Source organism: Pseudopodoces humilis, chromosome 3 (assembly GCF_049639895.1).
Source record: "Pseudopodoces humilis isolate 2021_Gansu_Grassland_sample_001 chromosome 3, ASM4963989v1, whole genome shotgun sequence".
NCBI lineage: Eukaryota > Metazoa > Chordata > Aves > Passeriformes > Paridae > Pseudopodoces > Pseudopodoces humilis.
Genome location: NC_142202.1, coordinates 36,097,053 through 36,109,737, shown reverse-complemented (window position 1 = coordinate 36,109,737; position 12,685 = coordinate 36,097,053). Strand labels below are relative to the sequence as shown.

Genomic DNA, 12,685 nt, shown 5'->3' with positions numbered 1-12,685 from the left:
GGCACAGAACAGCTAGAATGTGCTTGTGAAACTGGATCACAGTCCCTGGTAAATGCTAGTAGTGTGTTAAAAATGAGATCTCCAGGGATTTTCTTTCTGCAGGTTGCGTGCCATGTTTTGGATTTGTCTCTGGTCTATCCCAGTATCTGTTTGGGTCACATCAGGGAACAAATTGATCCAGTTCCTTTGTGCGCTCTTTAAGTGGGCTTCCCTTACTGGAAAGTGAAAAGCCCAATTCAAGTTGGATAAATATCTAAATGACTGTGCAGATTGTCTCAGTTCCTCAGCTGGCAAGAAAGAGAATATTTTTGTTGGAAGCCAATATTTCAAAATTGGTGTCCAGTTACTTAATCTCTTCCAGAAGTCAAAACATTGCAAAATGATTTAATACAGTTTTACATTAATACATTGTAATGAAAATGAAAAAGAAACTCTCTGGGGATATTTAATTAGGTGTCATTAATATTTTACTGAAGCTGGATCAATGGTGTGATTTGCCTTTATGGAAGGCAGTTGTGTGATATGTCTTCAGTGAGCTATTAGCAAAGACGCATTGGAAGAGGATGTCCTTTAGGGTTGAAAATCAACCCTGGATGATTTTTCTGTTCAGGCAGCTTAGTTTCCTTCGTACCAACGTGTGACCAATGTGAAAAGAGGTGTCATGGGGCAAGGTTTGCTTTTTATAAAAAACAAACAGAAGACAACAATCCAGCCAGTGTTTCAGTATATATATATATATGTATATATGATTTTTTTCTGATCCTAGGGATCCTAGGCTAAGGAAGAGAAAGGGATATTTTGAAATTCATTTTCCCAGTATTTAGGGGAAAACCACATTTTTTGTCTTGGCCCTCAGAGATAGAAGAGGCCTGATGGAAGAGTACCAAGTAAGAACTTAATGTTCAGCCTCACTTTAACTCTGGGAGTGTCTTCCTTCCATCTCTGGATAGAATAGAAATTTTGGTAATATAAATGGATGACAGCTCCTTGACAGATAGGAGAGGTTGGTTGAGACAAGCATCTCTATTGGCTTTGGGATACTCTGGATACTCTGGAGTGGCCTCCTCTCCTTGGCAAAGGCCAGGCTGTCAGGATGACCTTCTACCCTTCAGCTCTAAGGGAGATCAGAAGTTGGCTGATGGTTCCTCAGGCCTTTGTTTGTTGCTCTTGAGTGGGTGGGACTAGCTCTCCTTGTATATAGCCGCTGGGGAGTGATGTTCCTGAATGACCCAGTACATTAGAACCTGATATTCTCTGGAAACGCAGTGTTCCTTGTAGTGCTTCTCTGAATTTTCAGGCTCCTGGCAGGGCTGACATCAGGGTTCAGGAGATCTAAAAAAACCAAAACTTACCTAACATTTGGAAACCATCTATAGGGCAATACCAATCTTCGTTCCTTAATTTTGTTGTTGTTGTTATTGTTGTAGCTATTACTTGCAACAGTGGCTGTTTGCCTTATTCCCTGATACACTCTACCACTCTTGGAACACTCACTAAGTGAAATCATGGCATTGCTGTAGCTGGTGACAGTTACCCTCTCTTTATATTTGATTTTGTGTGGACCTCCAGATAGACTTTGCATATTGGAGTAACCTTGACTGTAGCAGTCAATTCTGCACTACACTAGCGCATGTTATACTTCGAGTTCCGTTCCCTGTGCTTGCTCACAGTTGGAGAATGATTAGTAACTTGGTATAGTAGGAATGATGTTTCCATTTCATTGAACATGGTGTAAGAGTTACTCAAATAAAGTTATTTCAGATTAAGGACTTTGCTTACCTGTGTTTAGGGAAAGGGTTAATTTCCTGTTCATCACTATTGCTCTGGGAAACAATTTTGTGTATTGCATATAACAGGACTTTTCCATTTGTCCCACTTCAGTCGTAGAGGAGTGCAGACAGACTCAGGTGGAGCGCAGTTAAGCTGTTGGGATGGGATTCACCCCAGCTGCCTTTAGCTATCCCCAGGGTCTATGCTCCTTTTGTAGTTGAAGGAAGGAAAGAAAGATAGAAGTGTTCATCCCAGGCTAATGTAGGTGAAGAGGATTTGCCTAATGGAAGTGCCTCTCTATTGACCGTGCAAGGAACCTGGACAGCTTGTGTGAACTAGGCACTTCTTATATGGAGGGCTAGAGTTGCTGAAACAAATTCAAGCCAGCAGCAGATAAGTCTGACAGCTGAAAACATCACAGAACTCTCAGATTGTCTCTGGGATAGTCAAAAAGTATAGTGCTGAATAGAGTGAACATTGACAAAACCTCACTACTGCCATAGAATTATAGAATCATTAAGGTTGGAAAAGACTTCTTAAGATCAAGTCCAACTGTTAACCCAGCACCATCCTGTTCACCAGTAACCCACGTCCCCAAGTGCCACATGTCTTTGAACACTTCCAGTGAGGTGATTACATCACTTCCTTGGGAAGTCTATTCCAATGCTCAACCACCCTTTCAGTAAAGAAAATTTTCCTAAGATCCAATCCAAACCTCCCCTTGGTGCCATTTCTTCCAGTACCATCACTTGTTACCTGGAAGAAGAGAAATTAAACAACCTCCTACAACCTCCTTTCAGTGGTTGTTTTTGTGTGAAATGTGCTTACATGGATTTCACTTTTAAACATTGTTTTAGCTTGATGGGATTTGTGAAATAAAAATGGCCAACTGCATATATGTTTGGGCTTTTTAAAAGTTTGAGTAGTGCAAAGCAGCACCCAAGCCAGACAAAATAAAGACTAAAACCTCAGTAAATCAGTTCTGATTAAATCTCATAAGAAAATAAAGTAACTGCCAGGAAGAACTTGCGTTTTCAATAGTTAATTATACTCCACATGGAAAAACTGCAATTTTGTTTCCTCACTGTTGCATAACAGCAGACATGAGTGTGGTAATTGTATCTGTGCAGTGTGTATCTCCTGGGTGTTGTGTGCTCTTGCAGAGAGCTGTGCAACGCATTCCCTTAATTTTTACCCCCTCTCTTCCTCCCTCTTGATTTGAGGGTCCTAGGAGTATAGAAACGCCCTTCCTCTTCCAAAAGAAGTGAGAACAAGGCAACAGTAGATTGACATGAAGAAAACAGCACTTTTGCAAAAATTATTTTATCAACTCTTGCAGAATATGTCTCAGAAACTATACAACAATGAGAGAAATGAAATGGGGAAGGAATTATGTACATACCTACAATTAGAAGTTTTAAGCAGCATGCTGCAGTTTGTAACGCAGCGGGAAAGCATGGCAGGGCCAACATCTTGTTGCTTCAATGAGTAAGAACTCCATGATTGCTGGAGAGGTTTTGTAAAAAGCATTTTATATTCTTGGAAGAAGCTTCAAGAATGAGATAGGTGAAAGAGGATGAAAACAAAAGCTTTATTTTTGTGATATTGTTTCTCTCTGGGTTATAATTTTTTGTGCTTTTGTGTGCAACACTTACTGACAACATGTAACAAATAAGGCATTGGGACCCTGCTAAGCAGCTTGCAGGACTAGACCAGGATGCCTTCTGTTTTCAAGCAATGCTACTTATATGTAGCTAGAGACATTGGGGCCAGGTGAGAAAACACAATCCTATGCATTTTCCTGTTGCATGCTGACCTGTATTTCTAGTCTTCACAATGGTATTTTTAGGACCGTTTGCAACAAGAAGTACATAGAACTTGGTGTCTGTTCAAAGCAGAAGCATTCTGGTTGGTACTTGTGGATAGTTGTAAGAAAGTGGAATCTTGTATTTTACAATTATTAACTGACATCTACTGGATAATTGCTGGCTATAGGTGCTGCTGGTAGGGGGAGCAGCAACAGCCCTGCAGATATTGAGAAGCCAGGGAATGAGGCAGAAATAATCTAAACCCAAGCAAAACCATTTTAAATTGTATAGCAGTAGGAGAGACTTGACTTCAAGGCTGAACTATTTGAATTGCAGCTCCTTCTGAAAAAGAGATATCCTTATGTGATTCATATTTCATCTCCAAGTCTCTGGTGAGAGACTCTCTTTCTTTGCCTTTGTATGCCTCTTCTCTGTGTTGCCTCTGCAAAGATCAGGCCATAAAATACACAACCTTGTTTTTCACCATTTTTTGACTCATCTGCTCTGTGCCATCAGTGCTGTGGTTCAAATACTGATGTGAAGTAAACAAGTCCTGACTTTTCTTTACAGACGTGATAGAAATGTCCAAAGGAAAGTAGCTTCACACCTAAACTTTAAACAGGTTCTTCTTTCACATTGCATTTCTTAGCAACTCCATCCTTTGCTTGAAGTGAGAGGGTTGGGTGATGGAGCCCACATACCTGATGGCAGTAACCAAAGCAGTTTCTGTCAGGCGTCAGTGTATGTAAGGGAAGAAATCTTGTGCAATGAGTGGCAATATGACAGTTCTTTAAAGTCCTTTTATAGCAGCTCATCTTCCTGAAATGAGAAGAGGTCATTGGCAAGTGTTATTTGTCAGATTGGAAGAGCTAAAAATGAAGCCTCTGACAACAGTGGTTGTCACCAGCTTCTGTGTAATAAATGAGCTTGTTATACACGCTCCAAACACACATACACATTTTTACTGAAGCAACAGCTTTTCATAATGTAAGAAAGTAGTCAAGTGCACAGATTACCATGCAAAGCTGTTTATCTCATGAAAACCTTTAACAAGTTTCAAGCACTATTTGTAGCCTTACGGTCTTAAAAAAGGCAAGATGCTAGGAAATCTAAAATGCACTTTAACATGGGAGTAATCTTTTACTGAGGATGTTGGTGTTTGGCCATATGACTCTAAAATCCAAAAGACTGCTTTGAGCTAGCCAAATTGACAGTATAAAGCATTCCTTTACAGATTCTTTTCCAAAATACACTGTATAGATAGTACAATACAAAAGACAGTATTTACTGCAAAACTGAGAAGCAATTCTAAATAAATCTGACTTTTTAATTTATTTTTTTTAATTCTAGGTAGCTCAGTTGTCTTGGATTGAAAAGAAAGTAGCTGCTACTCTCTTTGGGACTCCACCAACTTCAACAGTAGAAGAAGCATTGCAGAATTTCCTTAAGGTAAGTTCTAGCCAAGGGTTTTCCTGTGTTGCTGTCTACCAGCTGTTATATGTGAGTACTATCAAGATGTCTGTTCAACAGACTATGTTCGGTAGCTATAAATTCAGGGCTCTTCTAAACACCACTGAGCTTTCTATAATTTTTTTTTTTTTTCTTTTCAGTTTTAAAATTAGTTTGGACATGAGTGGTTAGCACCTTACTTTTCTTTATTTAGTTTCAGGAAATTCTCCAATTAATTGCCGTGGTTAATAGTTATTGAATTGAATGTGATATGGATATAGATTAGTTACATATGCTTTTGAAACAAATCATCCATAGTGATAAAGATAGTTGCTGATTTGCCTGTTTCTGCAAGAGGGTTGACACAGGCAAGGAAAACTTTGACATTGTGATGCTTCTCTTTTTTCTGATCTGAAACTTTCTTCCATTGAATTTTGGTAGAAGCCTTTCTTATTTGTAGTGATGAAATGACTCTTGTAGTGAAGTAGAGAAGGAAACTCTGTCACATAGGTTGCCTCATATTCCTGGGCTTTCTACTTGAACACAGTTACAAGAAAATACCACATGAATAAAATAAATCTATCTTTTAGCACTTCCCATATGAATAATTTCTGCTTCTGGAGCTCGAAAGCCTCCAAGTTTTTCACATGACTGGATTCAAAGCATAAACTTCAATCATTACAATTACTTTCAGAAAGTTTTTCAAAGAAATTGGACAGGCATATTTTCCTCACTATCAAAAATACTTCTTTTCTGTGTTCTTAATCTATTTAAAGATTGAATTATCTCCTGAATTTTAGACAGTACAATACATTACCATCTTCCCAGTTTAAGAGATTTTATCTTGAAGGTCAAATTCCAAAAGTGGTAGAAATAATTTGAAACATTCGCTTTAGCTTCAGGGCATTTTGTGGTTGGCTGCAGTGTGGCTGTGGTTTTAAGTCATTTTCAGCAACAAAAATCAAATTACTGTTTAAAAGACAACTGTTTGGGTTTCTTTTTCAGTTGTTTGATTCTACACAATTGTGGTGAAAGCAGCATTGTTTTGGTCCAAGGATTACAGCTACTATAAATTTCACTGATGTAATTTTTCTCTCCCAAAAGCTGTTTATTGATTAAAAGATGCTTCTTCATTAGTAAATAATTAGTAAGTAAATAATAATTTATTCATCTTGCAAGCTTCTATATCCTTGGTTTGTTTTTTTTAAAAAAAGACATTACTGGATTTTTTAATTACCTGAATTTTTCAGAAGATGAATATTTGAAAAGAAAGGTGAACTGAGAGCCAGACAATAAGAGTCTGTGGAAGAGAAATAATTACAAAATTTGAAATTTTAAATAAGTAAGTTTTAAATTTTAAAATTTACTTATTACACAAAGTGTGAATGGTCAGTTGCTTTCTTATTTCTTTGATGAGAAAATAAATATTAATAATTTAGAGACAGTGGTATCTTTAAACCTACCCTGTGAATGAATCCAATAGATCTTGTACAGAATGACCCTAGATCTTTACAGAGTGCTTAGGGAGAGAGGAGAGCAAGTATTACAGAACATTTTTATGTGTTCACTATCTGCATCTCATGTGCCTGGTTTAGGGTTTGAGTTTTGAATTTTCTTGTTTTCTTGATTTTTTTTTAAGTGCTACTAAACAGATTGCATTACACAGAGTAGGGATGATTCTGTCTGATATTTGAGGAAATGTAGTGCATTGCTAAAAATGTTATGCAGACCACATAAATCTCATCACACAAGTTTTATGTCTATTTTCTTTCCTGTTTTTTGATTATTTAGGCAGAAGAAATGCATCCAGGATATTCCAAATGCAATTATGTGTATTTGGCAAAGGTAACCAAGTTCTTTTAAAAATAATGATTTGTAGACTCTGGTGTTCTTACAGTGGTCTGATTGGAAACAAAATGTTTCTTCTTTTCAGTGCTATAAAGATCTTGGCCAGAAAAACAATGCACTGAAGTACTGTGATTCTGCACTGTCAATTCTCTCAGTTACTAATGAGGTGGGTATTGAGAGTGATAACTTGTTCCCTTGTGACTGCTCTCTTGTCTTTGGCATCCATTACTGCACTGCCGGTAACAACATAATGTTTCAGTTTTTCCTCTGAACACAGAACATTCCTTTTCCCTTCACTCTAGGCTGGCTCATTACAGTTGTCTGTATCAACAGCTTTAAAAAAAATCTTTGTTTGGGGAACTGTCATGGACTTGTCTGTATCAGAAATTGAATTGTACTCTTTGTAATTCAACCCACTTCATTAGATCATCTTAAGCATAAGCAGTTGGGTGTGTCAGTCTAGCTGTGCTGAAATTTTGCCCCAGACCTATGTCTTTCTCTGTTGAAAGCACTGTGAATTTTGTCCTAAAGTCTCTTTCTCTGCTCCTGAAAGCCTCTGGTTTGCGATTCTTGTCAAGGGCAGTATGTTGACTCCAGCAGAGGCAGATGGATTATTCAAGACTGGCTTTGTCTTCAACCACAGGGCAGTTAAGGAGGCACAGTTCTTCAAGTCACATCTGTTGGCATATTGTTTGTTCTAAGAGATTACTAGATTCTTCTTGAGGCCCATTAGAGTGTTTTATGCCCATTAGAGTATTTTTGGTATGTGGACACAAAATTTCTACAAATATTTGAGATATTTTAAGTTGTTTAATTTCTCAAATATAAACCAAGTCATGGCAAGAAGCTTCACTCTGTCTGAGTGGAACTTGTAGAACTTGTAGAAGCAAGTTCCATGACTGACCTATGACTGGAAACATCTTACCATCCTAGAGCATGACAAGTTCAAACCTGAGCTTTTTCAGCCTAAGGGACCCCTTCTGAGCACAGCAGATGTGGTATGGAGAAAGAGAGGGTGATTCCTGAGAGGAATTGGCCCCATCCCATTTAATTCTTTGAAGTTAAGGGAAAAGACCATTAAATAACTCTGTAACTTGATTGACAATAAATGCTGTGTGTGGAGCGCTAACATGTTTATGTCAAGTGTTCCTGCTGGGAAGAAAGACCCTTGCATGCCTCACCAGCCGCTGCTCCTGGGTGGCCTAATTTTTGGCCCCAGTTATAGTATGTACCAGTCATAAATTAAGTAATCATTGCTTAAGTTCAGTGTTTCTTTAAATATGTATTGATACTGATTTGACATTAACAACGATTTCATTCTCCTTATTCTTTGCTTACTGTTAAAATATACCTTCAGCTTGCCTATTACAGAACATAGGAAGGGCTGCTATAAATTATCTGTTTAATATCCTATCACATTCCTGAAGTATCAGCAGACCTGAGAAGGAGAAGTAACCCTGAAGTGAGAGCAAGAATTCAAGAGGAGTTGGAGGGATAGGTGTATGTATTCTGGGAAGCAGGGTGGTGATGAGAATAAAAATTACACTGATTTGTAAACAGAAGAGTGTCAAATGGGCCCCAAAAATCGTTTGTCCCTCTGAAAAGGACAAGATGATTTGACTTCTCCTGTTTTGACTAATTCTATAAATATCACAGATTTGTCTTCTTTGTCTTGTTTACTTGTGCTGTGTTTTGAGTTAAATTCAGAAAAAAAGAGTCCAGAAGAGTATGGCATTAGGGCAGTAGTATGTAATTCAATTAAAAAAAAAACAACCAAGCACTCAGCTTCAACACAGGGTAAAAAAACCCTTTCAGTGCATGCAGAAAGAAATTACTGTGAAATGGAGATCTGGAACATGAACTCTGCTATTGCTGACTGTTACCTCAAATCCCATCTGAATTAGAATATTACATGTTGTTTTGCTTAATGTGTTACAGAAAGACTGTTACTGATTTTTGGGAAAACGTGTTGGAAGTGATCTGGTTCAGGGTTTGGAGCTGTATGTAGGAATAACATTTAGTGAGGTTAGTTTAAGAGGGGGAAGAGACTGTAATAAGACTGAAGAGGCATTGGGGAGAGAGTAATAAACAGATGCTAATAAAGTGCATGAATTGACTGCAGCTCTGTAGAAGATGGGGTTCATGGTCTGAAAATAAAGCACAGGTCAGCAGCAGTCTGAGGATTTGTTTCTGTTTGCCACAGCTCAGGATCTCAAGGTTGTCAGCAGTGTGGTATTTTGTCACAGTCATGTGAAACCCATCATTCCCAAGTGTAATCATAGTTTCTCATATGAGTTTTCTCTTTCTTGAAGCAGGGGAATTCCTTTATTGTTTTGAAATGTTGGCTTCTATTGAGAAACATGTATTTGTATAAAGGCATAAAATCAGGAGCAGACTGAGAGACAAAGTTGCTGGAAAGGTGCCACATTGAGGAAATGTATAGTATTTCATGATACAAATCATCCCACAGAAAAATAATCAAGACAGTGGTTTACTTTTTATTGCTTCTGAGCATCCACAGTTTCCAGTGACTTCTGGGAACCAGTGGTGCTTGGCATCAGTAAAGTGGCCCATAGTTCATTTTAATCCTCAGGTCAAATTCTCAGCTGCTGTAACTCAGGACACTTCTTTGACACTTTTTCTAGGATTCATTTCATGTAACATTTTGAGTTAAGTGATATTATTTTTGTCTTGAATGTTGTGTCACATCCAAATATCCCTTCTGTGCATCTGTTGTGCCATTTACAGAATTTGTTTTAATTCAAGGGGTAAAGAGGTTTCCAAACATAGCTAATTCTTGTTAAAGGAAAAATAATCAGATGGCCTGTTTCAGACTTATTCTGAATCTTAAAAAGGATGCACAGCAATTATAAAAAAAGAAACAAGTTCTGATTAAGTGCATCCTGTAAATTAAGAGTTACAGGAGGATTTTTAAAAATAGGACAGTTTTTAAAAATAGTTTGGTGCATTTTTAACTTATCAGTCTATGCATTTTTTTATTTTAAAAGGAAATATATGAGATTTAGTTCAAATTACATCTGGAAAAACAAAGCTGATATTTCAGTGCAACATTAAAGACCTTTCTCTGTCCTCTCTAAACAAAAAGCCTCCAATGAATCATACAATCCTTCCTTGGCCATAAATAGTGTAAAGTGGTACTTCACTGCTGGAGGTACATGGGACATTAAATTGTCCAGTTTTTCTCTGGTTGCTACCCAGGTGGATAACCTCAGGGTCCTGGGAAACATTTGCCCCTTCAGTAAAATAGATCTCAATGTTCAGGGCTGCTGTGAGTTATTGTTAAGTGCTTAACAGCTGCTCTGTTCATCGAGTGGATGTTGCATTACCCTTACTGAGACTCATTACTTTGTAGCGCGCTCAAAGCCTTGCTGAGAGTGACTACATGAAGGGCTGTTGAAACCAGATGTGGTGCACTATTGTGGTGGAACAAAATTACTTTTTTTAATTTGAAGAGAAAAATGTAATTTAATTTTGAAATCATGAGTGCCTGTCTTGCATACAGAAAGACATAACAGGTCTCTGTCTGTGTGTATGTATGTGTATGGTTAAACACATGGTCCTTTGCTTGTAAGGGGAATAAAGCCCTAATTTCTTGTTTATAATAAAAATGGTTGGAAGTTTTCAAGGCTGGAACTTGTAGAATTTCAAGTCTCAATGTAGGATTATAAAGTATAATAGTCACAGAATTATTTTTTCTTGTGTCTGGAGATGAGCATGAGCATGACAATGAACTCTGTGCTTGTGTTGCACCACAAAGGAGTTAGCAGCCTTGCAAAGAAAGATTAAAATTTCAAGGTTCTAGTCTCTATTATATGCTCTATTACATTTAAAAAAAATTAATCTGAAAAGCAGTAGTTGCATTACAAAAAGTGTAGTCTTGGAAGAGATGAAGGCAGGAAAGTAGGAAAAATGCAAAGGAAATCTTTTTGCATTGAGTTGCTGGAAGTCTTATTTAAAATGTAGATAAAAACTTCCCTAAAGGTAAGAAAGTGTTTTACAAAATTATTGGTGATTTTGGGCACTCCATCCTTCCCAGTAATTAGAAATTATGGAAATTCAGAGTTGAAATTAACAAGTGAGGGAGATTTAGATATTACAGAAATTCATGATTGTGGCATTCACTTCATACAGGTGTAGAATGGCAGGAAGCAAAGACTTATTAAAGACTGCCTTCAGCCTCAGTGACATCTGAAACTCATGTGGAGGAGGTGATAAAAGTAATAATAGGCAGCAACAATGGCAGAATGCTTACACAAGAATGCAGCTGCTGAGGAGAAATCATGCTCACAATTTTCCTATGCTTTTTTTTACAACACAATAATTGATCTCCTTGGCTATTAATTTCATTTTTAATATTGTCTATAAGGAAAAAATGGGGATGGAAGAGAGGTCAGAGTATAAACTTCAGCACCCATCAGCTGTTCTGTTCCAACAGACCATTTCTGTATTTGGATTTTTCAAGATTTTCTGAGAAATAACCACTCCAGCCACCATGGATTGGTCATATGAGCAGACCTTGTGATATTTCTAACAGATCTTATTTGAAGCCACTATTGTAATCTGTCCTTCTAGGTAGGATTTTGAGGAGAAAAAAGTAATTTACTCTTGCTTTTAAAGTGAAGTTTACAAATTATGACTTGTTTTTGAAAAAAAACTATCAATTGAAACTGAGTTATTTGGACTAACCATATAAAAGTATTCTTGTTTTCTCATCAACCAGAATATTTGCTTTTCTCATCTTCAGCTCAAGTATGTCAATCTTTTCAGAGAATATTTGTTGCTTTAGATTTTTTTGCACATTTGTCCTCCAAATGGCCAGCAAAAGTAAATGGTGTTTCAACTGAAAAATAATGGAAGTGTTCAGATTTATGTTAATTTTGAACTCTGGGCTATTGTTTTCCTGCTAGTAGTGTTTATGGAGTTGAACAAGAATTTCCTAATAGCTACCACCAACTCAAAGCTTAAAAAAACTATTGCTTATTTAGTGGTTTTGTATACAATGAATGTGACTGCTTCAAGCTCAGGGAATACACTTTTTAAAAACTCTTTATAAAGAGATCAAATTTCAAACTAAAATTCAAGGGGAAAACGAGACATTTGTTAAAGAGTTAATAAAATAATTTGAGACGGTCCATATTTTACATTATTTTGCACTTCAAATAATAGTCTATTTTTCTCTATCTTAGTGGTCAGATCAATTTTCTATCTGCATGTTTTTGAAGTTCTTGAAAAAAGGTTTGTTTGCATTGTGTACTTATTTCTTCTCTCCCTCTGAAAATGATTCTGAAAAGTGATGATGGTATTTTTTTGTGGTGTCACGGTTTCATACATAAGGATGAAGTTTACCCTGAGAAATGCCAAGCTTATTATATTTAGTATTAAGCTGACTATCACACAGTATTTGTTTCAACATCCTATCAAAGCTAACACAGTTTTAGCATAGTTCTTAGTCCAGCAAGACTGGTCAGCAGCCAGTTCCCCAAAGTATTGAGTGTGTCTCCTCCACTGGCGTTCTGATGATGCAGGAACGGAGTGGAAGAAGTATTCACAGAGGTGGTGGTACACTTCAGGATTACAAAATAGATTGGCAAAATCCCATTTTGAACTTTTGTAGAGTAGCTGGGCCAAGTCAAACTCCTGGGATTTTAAATATGTTGTCTTGGAGGCAATATACAGGGTGAATGAAAGCCTTGACAGGTACCTTTCTGAGAGGGCTGTAACTGGGTGTGATTGTGTTCAGGCTCTTTCAGCAGAAAGAAAAGCTGTAGGTCCCATCATGGGAGAAGCAG

The 12,685-nt window shown here is 37.3% G+C and overlaps 1 protein-coding gene across 5 annotated transcripts in view; it reads left to right on the top strand.

Annotated features, from left to right (window-relative positions):
• Positions 1-12,685, top strand: part of RMDN2 (regulator of microtubule dynamics 2) — a 48,386-nt gene that overhangs the window by 29,559 nt on the left and 6,142 nt on the right. For all 5 annotated transcript variants that reach the window (XM_088053742.1, XM_088053744.1, XM_014255944.2 and 2 more), the window contains exons 8-10: positions 4,929-5,027; positions 6,819-6,872; positions 6,961-7,041. In XM_088053742.1, coding sequence (XP_087909868.1) covers positions 4,929-5,027; positions 6,819-6,872; positions 6,961-7,041 — 234 coding nt within the window. The remainder of the gene's footprint in view (positions 1-4,928; positions 5,028-6,818; positions 6,873-6,960; positions 7,042-12,685) is intronic.